The sequence below is a fragment of the Lissotriton vulgaris genome, chromosome 2_1, assembly GCF_964263255.1.
Source record: "Lissotriton vulgaris chromosome 2_1, aLisVul1.2, whole genome shotgun sequence".
Lineage (NCBI taxonomy): Eukaryota > Metazoa > Chordata > Amphibia > Caudata > Salamandridae > Lissotriton > Lissotriton vulgaris.
The window spans coordinates 1413212707-1413227991 of record NC_141687.1 but is presented as its reverse complement, the minus strand read 5'-3'; the positions used below and the strand labels follow the sequence as shown (position 1 = coordinate 1413227991).

The 15285-nt window shown below is 44.5% G+C and overlaps 1 protein-coding gene across 1 annotated transcript in view; it reads left to right on the top strand.

Annotated features, from left to right (window-relative positions):
* The first annotated feature begins 8747 nt into the window (after nucleotides 1–8747).
* CRYAB (crystallin alpha B) overlaps nucleotides 8748–15285 on the top strand; it is a 51187-nt gene continuing 44649 nt past the window's right edge. The window contains exon 1 of the mRNA XM_086958851.1: nucleotides 8748–9101. Within this exon, the coding sequence (XP_086814977.1) occupies nucleotides 8748–9101 (354 nt within the window). The remainder of the gene's footprint in view (nucleotides 9102–15285) is intronic.

Sequence of the window (15285 nt, the reverse complement as noted above, 5' to 3'; positions counted from 1 at the left end):
GACAGTTGAGAAGACCTAGCTGTAGTCCAGGATTGGCTATGGACTGGGTGGTTGGATAACAGCACGTACAGCTTGTGAAGGAATTATCTGTGTTGTGAGTATAACGGTTGACCTGAACTTGTAACTTTCTCTCAGTCTCGCACGACCAGATAGCTGTGGTGATGCTCAATTTTCACTTACATTTTTTAAATTGCATATCTCCAGTTCTGCTGATTGGATTTTTGGTCATTTTGGTGTCAATTTATTTATTAAAATGTACTTTATTGTTCTTAACTGGTGTGTGATTTTTCTTGTCTTGTGTTTTCACTTTATTACTGTTTAAAGTTCTGCATAAATACTTTACACATTGCCTGTGAGTTAAGCGTAACTGCTCTGTGCCAAGCTACCAGAGGCATGAGCGCAGGTTAATTTGGGGTTTGCCTGTGCCTCACCCTGTCAAGGACTGTTGCTCTTGCTTGAGTAGGGTTTCACCTCCCTCAATCAGTGACCCCATTTCTCACAGCATTCATGTGTGTCACACTTCATCATAAATAAAGAATGGTAGCACTGGGTATCAATGGACAGGCTGTTGTGTGCTGTTGGAAGTGCCTGTTTTATTCAGAGTATTAGGCATTATTCTCACATGTCTGAGGAAGATAGTGTGAACTTATAGAAAAATGCTCTCATTTTAGCTTCTAGAGAATCTCTATGAGAAAATCATGAGATAAACAGTTTTCTCACAAACATGTTTCATCAAATCTCAGCAGATGATCGGCGTTTTACAAAGGGGAAAATCAACTGAGAACTCACCAGAGTTCCTGAAATAGTATAACCCCACAAACAAATTGTTCATATTGGGGCCTATTCACAAACTAATCTGAGATAAAATCCTAAACGTACTACTTTTGGTATACACAGAAGGCACTTAGTAGTAGTAAAGCTAGGACTCCTAACTTTACCACTACTAAACTGAGATAAAATCCTAAACTTACTACTTTCACTACTTTTGGTATTCACAGAAGGCATTTAGTAGTAGTAAAATTAGGAGTCCTAACTTCACTACTACTAAATGAGTTCTGTGAATACCAAAAGTAGTACGTTTAGGATTTTATCTCAGATTAGTTCTGTAAATCGGCCCCGTTGTGACTAAAATGGGTTTTCATCCTTCATATATGATCCTTATTATGTTTTCTAAAAAAGGCTCACTACAATGTATTTCAATGGGACTATGACCGCGGGGTCCTGTAAGTGTTGCCAAAAAATGTCTTCGATCTGCCCCATACATATTGTTATTTCATTTTCATGATTTAGGGACCATGTACCTGAGTCCACTAATGGCTGCCACAACTTATTGTTCGTGTTGTGGCGAGCCAATCAGGATTAACTAGTCCTCTTTAAATTCGCAATTCGGAGCATATCTGGACACCAACCATCCACATATATCTAACTTTCTAACCCCTTCATGACCAACCCGTACCCTTATTTAAAACTAAGGGGCTGATTACGATGGCGGTCGGAAAGCCTCTGACCGCTAGTCAAAAGCTTTGCGACCACGGTCGGAGACTTTCTGATCAACTCAGTGGGTTTGCAGTCCAACCGACCGATTACTATGTCAGAGGACAGAACGTAAACCGGCCGGTCATTCTGACTCCGTTATGACCGAATCTCGGAGTATTCCTGTCAGTCCGAACCGCACCGTAATCACCTATGGACGGCGTTTCCGCCGTCGGGATTACGATGTCGGTTTCCAACAGCCTTTCCGTGCCAGCCTTCCCGACATGGAAAGGCTGTCGGAGAGCAATTTTTGTGGCCCCCTTGCCTCCGCAGCCTACGGTAGGTGATCTAGGTGGTACCTAGTGTACCTCCATGGAAAACACCGTACTGTGTGTCAGGCACCATGGGGGGCCTGCCAGAGGGTGCATGGATTTACCCACACCCATTTCTCCATAGGAGCCTGTATTACGCCCGGTTTACAGCCGTAACATAATCTTCCAAAGAGAAGAATAGGAATCTGACCAAACAGTGTTCGGTCGCATCATAATCAGGCGGTCAGAATCGCCGACCTCAGGTCAGTTGGTCCCTAGGCCAAGACGGTGTCGGTAGGAGGCAACTCCAACCGACATCGTAATAAGCCCCTAATTTCTTGAAACCCGCTGAACGGATTTACACCAAATTACAAAAAGCTCAATTTCTGTGTAAAATTTTAATTTTTTGCCAAATATGGTGTAATTCGGTTCAGATATTTGTTCTATGTCCAAGAGTAAAGTTTCCTAAGGGGATTAACAAGGGAAATCTGACTTTTGGAACCCACTTCCTTTGTCATGGGCCTGTCTAGACAGATCAGTGCAAAATTTTCCTTGAAGAAGTCGAGGTCAATGAAGTGTTTTTTTGGAATGTTTTGTGCAGATTCGTCATTAGCAAAACAAAAATGCTCTTCCTATTGAAACTCTGAGCTAACGATAGCTACCACAGTAGTGACTGCCACTGCGTCTTAGTTATTTAGGTGAGGATGCACACTGTGGCCCAATACTTTTCTTTAGCGCCCACACCAGAATTGCCAAGTGAAAGGGTTGCCAAATACAAAGTCTGGGTAGTTTTAAATACACCTCATGCTTCTTTCTTCAACCACACTAGCCTACTTGTCCCTTTATTTCACTCTGGCAGGCTCTTTGTCTTCCCTTCTCTCACTCTCTCTGTCACTATTTTCCTATTTATTCCTTCTTTCTCACTTTTCTTCCTTTCTCTCCTTTCCTCTGGGTCAAAGTCTCTTGATGAAAAAATCCCCCCAAAATAAGTGCCATTTCTCTTCACCTGCACCAGCGGGACACATTAGGAAAATAGTGTATTTGTATTTTATATTTTCCTTTAGTTTAGTTCCTTGTCATTCAAACAACACAAAATCAACTCCAGGAAGTAGCTCCTTTTTTCAGTCATTGCGGTTTCTTATCTTACCTAAACAGAAACTGCTACCAGGTAACACTGGATTGTTTTCATTCACTGTGGTTTCATTCCACTAAAAAATTCAAATGTAACTGCATTTTTATCATAGTAGGCCCAATTCACAAGCTCTTTTGAAACCCTAAATGCCATTTAGGAGGACAGAAACGACATTTGAAAGGCATGCAGACATCATCAAACACCCACAAACTGGTACATTTGCACCAGGAAATTTTCCACTCAATGAAGGCATGTAAATATACTCTTAAAGTCAACATATGAGTTTTACTCAACTGTTCCTGGGCGCTGTGAAGTGACATGAAAGTTAATATGCTAGCGCTTTACAAAGCTAACGAAATAAATATAATATAGTATAATGACGTCTAAAATGCCACAACTAACAAAAGAAGTTGTCAAAAGGCACTTACAGAGGCCAAGGGCTCATGTCATATTAAGATCACTTTAGGCAGCTACCTTGTGTTATCAAAACAAACGACCATAGGATGGTGCCAGATAGAAGCACGTGGCCTAAAAACGCCTTAATCCCGTGAGAGAGGGAGAACCCAAATGGGAAAATTTAATTTTACCTGACGCTCGGCAAATAATTGCATCAGAGCTGCTGAGGCCCAACTAGTTTAGCTGTCGATAAGGGCGGAGAACAGAAGCAGCCTCTCTCAATAGATGCTGGGAGTGGCTGTTTACAGTTGTTTCCTTATTTATATGCACCCGTTGATACAGTGAGCAAGAAGCTCTCACTCATATCTTGGGGGCTGCAGGGATTTTTGAAAGTTTCTTAGGCTGGTTTTCTTTCTTCTTGACAGTAATGTCCCATGTAGACCGGGGGGGGGGGGTATTGAGTTGGCCTTCACAAACTCTATACAAAAAGAAACTAAATTGAACTCTGCCTAGTCACTGGTTGTCCTGAAAATCTGATGTGAGTGAGTACAACCCTCTGGTCCTTGACAGCAAGTTTGGAAAACCCAAATGAGACTGTCTGATTACTCGCCCGTGCCCCAGGGCCCTCGACCATGTCCTCTGCTGCTCCATTTGTATTTGTGGAGTTGCCAGTGCTTCGTATGCAAAAGAAAGAGTGCCCGTGCCCAACTCTCTGCCTAAAAGGTCGCAGTGCTCCGATTACCAAAACTGTGCAGTCTTCGGGCCGCCCCTTGCCTCTCTAGTCCACTTCTAGACACTCCCTGCCCCTTACCTCACTCTTGCAGGCCCCTGCGTTCTCCTTTCCCGACGGTATTCCGTCTTTCTCTTCCTCCCTCTTTTCTGTGTGTGTGTTTTCCTCTCTGAGACTCGTGAAGTGTCAGATGAGGAAAAATAAGTGCAAGTCCCCGAAAAATAAGTGCCGGTCCGCACCCGGCAACCACGGGCTCAAATTAAGCACCGGATGTTGCAGAAAGTGGTGGACCATTGCACAGCTCCCTCATGAGTATGCCAATGACGCCCAGTGGTATCGCCTATTGGAAACTTTTCAAGACATCTGGAATATGTGCCCCCTAGACTCGAGAGGGCGGATGGTGCAAGGGAAATTACTACTCCGTCCGACAAATACAGAATTGTTGATAAGCCACAGGGAAACTTCATTAGGAGACCACAGCCCGGGTGGTGCAGTCTAAGAACTTAGGGCCTAACTAAGACTTTAGTGGTGTGGGAGCGGGCCACCACACCAGCACCCACATCGCCAAAGCTGTACAAACACCGCCCGCCAGAATATGAGTTTCCTCGTATCTGGTTGGCAGTGCTTTGGCGGTCCCACGGTGGTGCCCATTAAAAGGACACTGTAACGGGAGCGACAAAAGCCGTTCCTGCGCAGTATGAACTGTGCAGTCCATGCAGTGCAGGAAAGGGGATGAATGCACACTGGGGGGCCCCCTTGCAGGCACCCAAGGACCTGCGGAAACTGGGGGCTTTGTAGATCCCCTTGGTTTCCTCACTGCCACGTTTTTTATGTTGACCTCACAGCCATGAAAACTGTGGCGGTGAGGAAACTACTAATATGCTCGGAGATGCCACAGCGGAACCGTCAACATATTAGGGCCTCTCACTGATGCGCCACCGCCACAGGATCCATGATCTCCAGAGGTTGCGTGGGCCTAAGGTGGTCCCACTGCCATAATCGTAATACAGCCGGTGGACCGGCAGTCTGGCGGTCCAGGGACTGCCGCCATGAGTTTGGCAGTCCACTGAACCGCCAAACTCATAATCAACCTCTAGAAGTCTTTAACCGGGACCCTGGAATGAAGTTAGAAGCATTATTAATCTTTTATTAATCAAATATCGCAGAGATGGGAGAAAGTAACCAACATTCTAAGTCATTCCTGTCAAGTCAAGTCAAGCCAAACCACTTTATTCGCTTACTTAAAATCATAAAAGTATGCTATACATGTACCAAAAAACTTTAAAAAGATGGTTAAAAATGTGATATACAAGATAAAAATACAGTACAAGTTCATTAAAACAACGTTAACAGTCATTTCTAAATTTAGAACAATTGATTCAGCTACAATGTCATTATATTAAGAAGGTTGGATTTCTAGTGCGGCTTTCAGTCTATCCCTCTTATTTCTTACAGATGCAGCGAGAAAGCTGGCGACACAAAACATAGTTACTGGAGATTCCAACAGTTGTAAAAACAATAGAGCAGGTTTACACTGGATACAATTCATTTTCTTTAGTAGAGGGAGGATAAACCTTTTCCTGGCATCATGGTACAAAGGGCAAAAAAACAAAAAGTGCAACGTGTCTTGGGGGGAAAAATCGTCACATTTACACGGGCGGCATCTTTTTTTTTCTTTTTTCTGTATGTTCTTATATAGCGCTCGATCACCTGGGGAGGTATCTCAGCACTTGCATTGGGAACCTGTCCTGGCCTTTTTCCTGTGAGATCGCCCCTACAGGGCATCCCCAAGGTGAAAGCCAAGTATCCCACCGCAGGGGACCGTTGTGGAGATTAAGCAAGCTTAATGCCCAGAGTGTGAACCCATGATCAGGTCAGGCACCGAAGTGAGAATTGTCGAGTCCGTGGACATTTGAGCTCAAGACCCTGACGTGTCGGGAATTGAACCCTGGTCCCGGGTCTGACCTCTGCTTTAGGGTCTGCCTGCCCTAACCAGTGAGCCACACTTCAGGTCTACTCCAGCCCTCCAAATCCCAGAGTACAAAATGTATTTGGTTAAACCGGAATTTTGTCAGTAGCCATCTATGAAACAAATTTGTCACTATAGACAAAAAGGTGACATCGCTAAAGACAAGGTAACCAAAACATGGCTCCTAACCGATATTTTGCCTAATTCTACAGCTTCCCGCTCTGCCTCCCTTAATCTGCTAAAGTTATTTTTACCCACTCTAGGTCAGCCTTGCATAATGATTCTGGGTTAGAAAAGATCTCAGGTCGCCCCATGTACATGGCTAACATTTTTATATAGGACAACCACTGGATTTCTTTCCTATTGTCAAGGTTGATACAGTCCTTTAGGATCTTATGATTTAGGGAAAGGTTAGGATTCAGACAGATTTTAATCCATAGCAGTATGGGGGCTATTTTAATTATGTCTGCTATGTAACCTATCCCAAGTTCAAGATGGACAGAGTGGGTAGCTGTAGATTGCGGGAGGCCCAGAAGGGACCGTAGAAATGTATTTTCCTCTGTTTGGATGAGGTCCGATTTAGTAAATCCCCATATTGATGCCCCATACCTTGCAATAGATATGGTCTTGGCTTTGTAGATTGCCAAAATCGCCTCATAGGGTTTCCCCCACAACCTTTTGGCGAAACCTAACACTGCGGCTGAGGAACTTCTCACTGCATTTACCTTTTATTGATAGCTGTGGGGACCATGAGCACCTATCATCAAAAATTACTCCCAAATAGGTAAATGCCTTCCCTCTGGTGATTACTTCTCCGCCACAGTAAAAGGACTTCACTTTGTTCGTTGTGGCACCCAGTGACATGACATGAGATTTACCATAATTTACCACCAGATCCAGGCTTTTCATAAAGTCCCCAAATGAGTCCAGCAATCTTTGCAAGCCCAGAGGGGTCCTTGCTAATAAAACAGTGTCATCCGCATATAGGAGCACCAAAACCGGTGTACCTCCCATGCGAGGGATGTCAGGAGTCGCTGATAACAGGTTTATCGCCAACGAGTTGATATACAGCGTAAACAACATGGGGGCCAAAATGCATCCCTGTCCCACCCCTCTACCGGACTTAAAGCTTGACGTGCATTTCCCCTCATTCGTCATCCTAATTGAGGCTTTTAAGTCCTTGTGCAGCTCGACCAGAAAATATACAAGAGGCCGATCCAGGCCCAGCTCCAGGAGCATTGTCCACAGCCTTGACCTATTGACTAGGTCAAAGGCCGTGGACAGATCCATAAAACCCAGGAAAATAGAGCCCCTAGCCGCCTTTGTATATGATCTCTAGAGGTTGCGGTGGGCCTAAGGTGGTCCCACTGCCATAATCGTAATACAGCCGGTGGACCGGCAGTCTGGCGGTCTAGGGACTGCCGCCATGAGTTTGGCAGTCCACTGAACCGCCAAACTCATAATCAACATCTAAAAGTCTTTAACCGGGACCCAGGAATGAAGTTAGAAGCACTATTAATCTTTTATTAATCAAATATCGCAGAGATGGGAGAAAGTAACCAACATTCTAAGTCATTCCTGTCCTAAATATTAATAATTCGTTTTTTATCCAATGCTTGATGTTGCATTTCTGCTACTTCCAATAGCAGTAAAGAACCTGTACAAAATGTTATGGTGTTCGGTTTAAAACCCTGGGAAAGACTGAAGATTGAGTTGGACTTCTCAGAATCTGAACTCGTGACTTGCAGATAACAGCTAATTTAGCAGTGAGTTTAACTCGCTGAGCCTTCCTGACGGCCTCTAAGGGCAAGAATGTTATATCAAGCACCCATATGCATATGTGTACATTTTACGTTTTTGTGTGTTGAGCAGAGAGGAGCAGGTGAGTGGTCAGGCGGGAGAAAGACGCATGCCATCATTCGAGCATAAGGAACTAACGTGTAAATGATTCCCATTTGAATTAATTGTTCCTGATTCATGCAACTTTTTAAAGTAAGTATATCTGGAGAATTCAAGAGTCATACCGACCGTAAGAGTTAGACACGGCTACTCAGAACAAAACATCCTGGTTGTATAAAGAATAAGGCAGGGTACATTTGCATTTCGGTGAATTAATATTCTTTACTGTACATTGATTTCCTATTCTCCCAGTCGTTAGAAATGATTGCTCTATTTTTCCTTACTTCAGGATTTTATGTAGCTGACATTTCGCTGTGTACATTTGGGTTAGAAGTTCAATCTCGGAGGGTGTCAGTTTTGCCTACAAACCATCAATGCAATGCTAACACCCACCAACAGTCTTGTCTTCTAAACAAAAACGTTATTAGATACAGATAGGCAATTTTAGAATCTTAATAGGAAAATGTATCTTGCGTGGGTATGACGAATCCGGCATGGGTCGGCCCTTCTGGACCTAGTTTGGTCACCCTTGGCGTGGAGGCTGTGATTTTGCTGTGTGTGGGCATGCACACAGACACCCTGTCTACTTTGCACGCAATTTGTACAAAACTACTGACTGTCAGCCTGGTAGCCCAAGAGAGGCATGTGGTATCCGAGCCAAGAAGGGCAGCGGCCAAGTTATGTTATGCTGGGGATTGTTTTTATAATAACACCGCGGTTGCTGGTCAGCAGTGCCCCCGCTTTTTTTGTCAATCGTGAAGTAGCCGCGTACAGTTGTGTCCCCAGACGCCCAGCCCCGTGACACCCCCGCCCCCAGAAACAATCTTTGCCGGTTGAATGAAACGAGACAGTGCGCGAGATAATGAAAAGCCTGACCCCACAGTTCCAGAAGGTTCGGGCGGCGGGCGCGCGCCTATAAAAAGGCCCCGTGTTTGCTCCGGCCACTTGTCATCTTTTCCTCTCTGGGCTGGTGGCACCTTTGAGCGACGGGCCATGGACATCTCCATCCAGCACCCTTGGGCTCGGCGCCCCTTCTACTCCTTCTACAGGCCCAGCCGGATCTTTGACCAGAGCTTCGGCGACCACCTGCCCGAGATGGACCTCCTGCCCTCCGCAGCGGTGGGCAGCCCCCTTTACTTCAAGTTCCCGGTCTTCAAGGCGCCGAGCTGGGTGGAAGGTGGACTCTCCGAGGTAACGGTCCTCAGTGTTGATTTAGCTCAGCTGCTAGGAAGGCATGTACTTGAGTTTATTAAAGATCCGGCCTGGAACGGAAGCACAGTATAACCTGCGGGCCTTGGGAATATTCGAGAAAAAAAGGGGGCTACTTCATAGTTCAGCCCATAGGCCGGGGGAGCCCTTATGTGCCTTATCAATGGTGCGACAGGTGAATTCAATTAAGTGATGAGCAACCAAGACGCATAAAGTTATATTACATATATTATATTACATATATATATATATATATATATATATATATATATATATATATATATATATATATATATATATATATATATATATATATATATATATATATATATATATATACATTTTACATGTTGTTACTGACACAATAGAGATTATAATAAGCAGCTCAAGACTGCAAAGAAAGGCAGCCTAACCAGACTAGTGCTAGCAGTGTGCGGTTGTGTATGCTTCTTCAAAATGTGTCAGGCCACAGTGTACCACTGCATAACATAGCATAACTAGGAGGCAATATTATGTTATAATTTTTCTGTCTAGTGCCCACTTCAAATTGAAATGCTTCCAAGCACTTGTGCGTATGTTATGGAACACACCGAACACCTGTGAAAGGTGCAGTATTTAGAGCAATGGAGAAGATCAGGACAGTCAGAAGCTTTTATGAGGCCCAGAATAAAAACTAGTTGTGGGTTCCTTGCCCAGAGAAGCTGGTTTCTGTCTCAGCTGGGCCACTACTTTCTTCGCCGCGCCTCCTTTCCCATGATCACCTTATTTGAGAGCACCTTGAAGTATCTCAGTTCAGGATGCGCACTGTACATACATCTCTCTCATATGTGGTTTAAAAGACCGTAATGCTTCTCCATCTATAATAGTAAATGTTCTCTATAGGAGACATAGACAACGGACTTGCCTCTTGGGTCACTAATAAAAATTGTCTCCAGGGCAGGTGGGAAAGATTACGAGACCCATATTTCGGGTGATTTTCACAATGTTTACTTAGAAAACCTGGTTTCAACCAGGACCTTCCAGCAGGGACATAGGGAACCTCCTCCATCCCCTGCTTAGCAGCTTAAACAGGGGCTTCCACTGCGTCTGATAAGTTGGTGAGCTGAGTTCTCATACACATTAAATGTTTATGGGCCTCCTATGTCTGCAGACAAAATGCCATTAAATAGTAAAAAACGCAGAGAGGAACATATTGAAAAACAATGAGCATTGAAAGATATGAAAGGAAAAGTGAGGCTGAGAGAAAAAGATTGGTAGATACAAAGGGAAAAAAGAACAGAAGGCGAAATGAAGGGTGACAGGAAGGAAGCAAACGTGAAGGGAAAGATGGAAGAAAGATGAAAGGAAGGATGAAAGGATAAATGAATGACCGGATGGAGTGAGAGGTTTAACTGGCGAAAGAGTGCATGGATGAGAGTATTGTAGTATGCACAGATGAAGAGTGAATACATGAACATATTGATGAGTGGATGGGTGAAAAGATGGATGGGGCAATGGGTGTGTATATGTAAAGGTGAAAGTATGGACAGATAATTGAATGAATAGATAGAAAGGTAAATGGATGGACAGATGGAAGGCGAGTAAAAGGAACTCTTAGGAAGCTTGCATTGGCTCGCTTCGCTCGCTCGGTCTGATTTGAGATATATTTCAAATGGGTGGCATTTTAATTTTCTGGCTACTTCCTTGCTTTCCAGCTTGATCAAACTGTGTGATTCTAGACAATTCATTTTCTTCACTGTGCTTCCTTTGTCATTGTCATCACGTTTGAGAGCACCAGTGAAACATTTCTATTAATGATGCACACCATACAAGAATTCCTCTTGTATATTGTTATAGGGCCATAATGTTGCTCCATCTATAAAAAATATAGGCCTGTACAGGGTGCACAATGCAGCTGACTTGCCTCTTGAGGTATTAATAAAATCGCCAGGCCAGAGGAGTGTGATTAACTAATTCTAATAAAGGCCACTGAGTCCTGTGATATAATCTAATGTGCAAAAGTGAAACAATGTAAAATACATTTTTATTATCTTAAAAGTTCTCACCCAGCTGTAAGTATAGTGATATTCGGCAACACTTGTAGCAGGGTGGGGTGCTCGGACTGAGCTAACAGCTGTTCTCCTCAGCCTACTGGCGCAGCTCTGACAGACAGGCTGCAACTCAGATGGAGCAGTGGAGAACTATGGGACCCGGCTGTCACCACTTCAGTAGCACTGCCCGATTGGCACTAGTAGCCAGGTGGGAGACTTTTGGGTGCAGGGCGCACAGCATGTGCTCTCCAGACCTATATGTGCCCGTCACTCACATCTAGTCAGCTGCAAGAGTGGCTTGTCAATGTGGGTATGGCCTGTTTCATAGCATGGGCTAGGATTAAATGAAATGCACTGTGAAACATGTAGTGCTTTATTTGTGCTGGTGTTTTCTGGTGCTCGGCACCTGCACTTAATTGCCAACACCTGCACTTACCACAGCTGCCACATGGTGGCACGGTTTGTATGATTTACAGATAAACAGAACAACAGTTATTTTATTAATTCAATATACATGAAAAACAAATCATACCTGTGTCCCAAGACATTCTTATAGCTTTGGGGGCCTCGAACAGTCTGAATTGTCACACTTGTCGCAGTGTGATGATTAGAAGCTGTGTGAGTACTGTGATGGCTTTGCTCATAGGGGCAATAGGTGGTGCAAGCTTCGGTGGCCTCCTGACGAGGGGCGTGGCACTTATTGTTTTACAAATTAAGTACTGGACATGTTCCTCATGCCTGCAGCCTTGCCCATAGTGTGTTGCGGGGCATGGGGAAAATTGCCCCTCCTTCTGACGGTGTGAAGCAGGTGAGTACAGAAGCACAATTACGCTACAGGATGTAGCCTTACAGCTAGAGTGGTCGATGTCGAAGCTGGGGAACCGGGTTTGAGTCTCGGCAATGACGCTCAACATCCTGTGATTCTGGGCAAATCACTTAATCTTCCTGTGCCTAACAAAGATGAATGTGTCCTCATGTAACAAAACTGGTGCTATGCAAAGCGCTCTGATACCCAATATCTTCAGGTTTAGTTCGCACTATATAAAACTCCTAAAAAAAAATTTTAAGTACGAAAATAGTTTACCCCAAGTGGCTTTATTGTGAGACTGTATAAATGGGGTAAACGGATTCAAAGTGACAGGCACACATGGAGATGTGAACACCTGCTTGCATGATTGGATAAGATTAACAAAGTAATAGGTGATGCTAAACATATATCATTATCTACGTGCTACTTTGAACTAGTGATAGACAATGAACCAGTCTTCCAAACTCTTGCACCATTCAAACAACTTTGATTTCCTTATCTCTGCTATGTATACGTTTGATTTGAATTCGATTGGATTTCAGCACATATACCATATAATAGAGCCGTAATGCCATTGCTCCAGGACAGCCTATAACTACTAATATTTTTTAGACAGCAACTTACATAGATCCAGAGCAACATTTACCTTATTTCTCTGCACTCTCAGTTTTAGCAGTTACTGGCATTATGCAGTGGGGAATAAAGCGGTTCTTCCATCTTCACAGGCCTTTCAAATGCAGCAGGCCTTTTCCTTCTGGGCACCCAGAATCGGAACAACATCCATGTATCCATCAGGGCCCCCAGTGCTGCTCCAGTTTAGGAAAGAGTTGAAGATGCACCTCTTTAAAGAGCACTACACCATGATGCAGTAACACTCCAATAACCAGCGTCCGCTCCTATTTCTCATTGACTGTATGCTTGCCTTTCACCCTGTATAGTGCTTTGCTGCCGTAGGTTAGGTTTACCCTTTACCAGTCCCACATTCATACATTGTAGGAAAGTGCCCCTTTTTGTATGGTCACCGCCCACCTTTTTCTCCAAATGCTGATGGCTATGACTCTGATAATGCACTGGCATCTGCTGCCCAGACCCCATTGCCTGCGCTCTCTCCTAAAACTGTTATGTTTGACTTGGAAACTTAGCAAAGACTTTACCCGTTATAAATCCCTAGCATATGGTGCCAGGGGTACCCAGGGCATAGATGGTAAAGGGGTCCCCAGGGCTGAAGCACTGTTTTGTACCACCCTGGGTGATCCAAGCATGCTAATGACAGCAGGCCTGCCATTTCTGACTGCAGGAACAGTGCAAACTGCTCAAACTCGACGGTGCCCTCACCATGTATGGCACAGTCAAATGCATTACCGTTACTTTAGTTCAGCCCCCCCTAAGGTAGATTGCCTCACCCCAGGAGGCAGGGTGCAGAATAATAAAAGTGAGGGCATATTAGTGCAAGCCTATATGTCCCTATGGTGGTGTTCCCCATTGGAATCTACTGTAAGTGTCAGCGGTCTATAGGATAACATGGGCTGCCAACCGGGCACTCTTAAGATTGGCAGCTCTATTATGTTTCCACTAAAACATGTCATGTTTGGTATCAAACAGCGTCCCTTCTCACCCCTGACATGATTTGCATGCCCTGGGTGATGGGGCATGCACCCAGGTGGCACATTAGAGGCTGTCCACCTGGTTGTCCCAGCTTCTCTGTACTTTGGCTGACCAGCCTGCACTTTCCCACATCTGATGCTGTCAAGGCAGGATTGTGACCTCCTGTAAGGTAGTGTGATCACTCCCAGGAGCTGGGAACAAAGGCTTGGGTAAGAAGGAGACCATACCACCCTCCTCCCAAGCAGGCTTGTGAAGTAGCACATCAATGCGGTGACCATCAAAGGCTGCACACTTCTGATATGCATCAGGGCTGACTCCCAGTGCAGACTCCCAGTGCAGAAAAGATCCCTCTCCCGACTCCAAGTACATTTGCACCTGAGCGGGTGGGAAATTAGCTATACAGGTAGGTGTATACCCCCAGAAGGCAAGCCATATCTCCAGGGTGGGCAACCTGGTATTTACACTACAATTTGATTTATTTCATCTTTATAAATGACAGACTAGAGGGTTCTGGGTAGAAAAGGTGACATACACCCCCATATGTAGTCACCTCAGGGGCAGACTAGCTGCAGCGACTAGCTACCCATTGGCTACTTGCACCCAACCCCCCTACCTCCCCTAAGTCCAGGATTTAAGGCCTCCCCATGACTCTAGAACCTCAGATCTGAACAACTTGCATCAAAGAAGGACCAAGAGGAAACCCATGTTGCCAACAACAGGGCTAGGCCCACAGTACCAAAGCAAAAGAAGGGTGCTTTGTCTGTGTTACAACATACCTGGAACTGAGAGAAGGATCCTCATCCTTGGCTAAAACTTGGCACTCCTAAAAAGATGAACCCTTGTGGAAGCCAGAATCACCCTCAACTCTCCTGGGCTAGTGGCACTAGCCCCCTGCAAACTGAAGGTAAAACACTTGCCTGATCCAAAGAATCGCTGGCCATCGGGCACTCAGTAGGATCTACCAAATACAAGTAGTCCAGGGCCTCATGGAAGTTGTAGTCTTGCCTGTCCTAAAATTTCAGGCTGCTACCTCATTTACCTGGACCCAGTGAAGTTCCAGTACTTTTTAACTGTGCTTATAGCTACCAAGGCTTGTTGGCCACCAATCTAGTAACCAACCCCCACACTCAACACTGCATCTACAGAGAACACCGTGCAACCATCATCCAATGTCAGCAGCTGTGTATCTGTTGCGTTTTTGCATTCTGTTTCTTGTAGTGCTGTGTAAGCGGTAAAATCAGCACCACTGCAGCTCCCATACAGCACCAAGCCAGGACAACTTTGCACCCGGACTCCACAGAGTAGGTGAAAATGATATAACTGTTGTGGCCTGGTACTGGGCCCGCATAACCATATCCCTGTAAACGTTCCACATAAATCAAACTACAAGTGACCAATTGACACTAGTGGTTTCTCCCATGGACCGCAATGTCATCTTTTCTATGTATTTCCCCAGCACTTATTTAATATTGCTTTAAAAATCTATAACTCAAGTTATATGTATGCTATTAAGTTTGTTTTGGTGTCTAAATCAAGATAAAAATACACTCAATTTTCATAAATTGGTGACAGATTTCTCTCAAGTCGTGCCAATCACTTATCATCCATGTTGGTACTCTGAAATGCTTAACACATGTTCTTCTAGTAAAGCCTGACTGCTCTTTGCCACTTCGCCAGGACTGAGCTAAGGATTTCTTTTTTTTATTTCAAATTTTTATTTCAT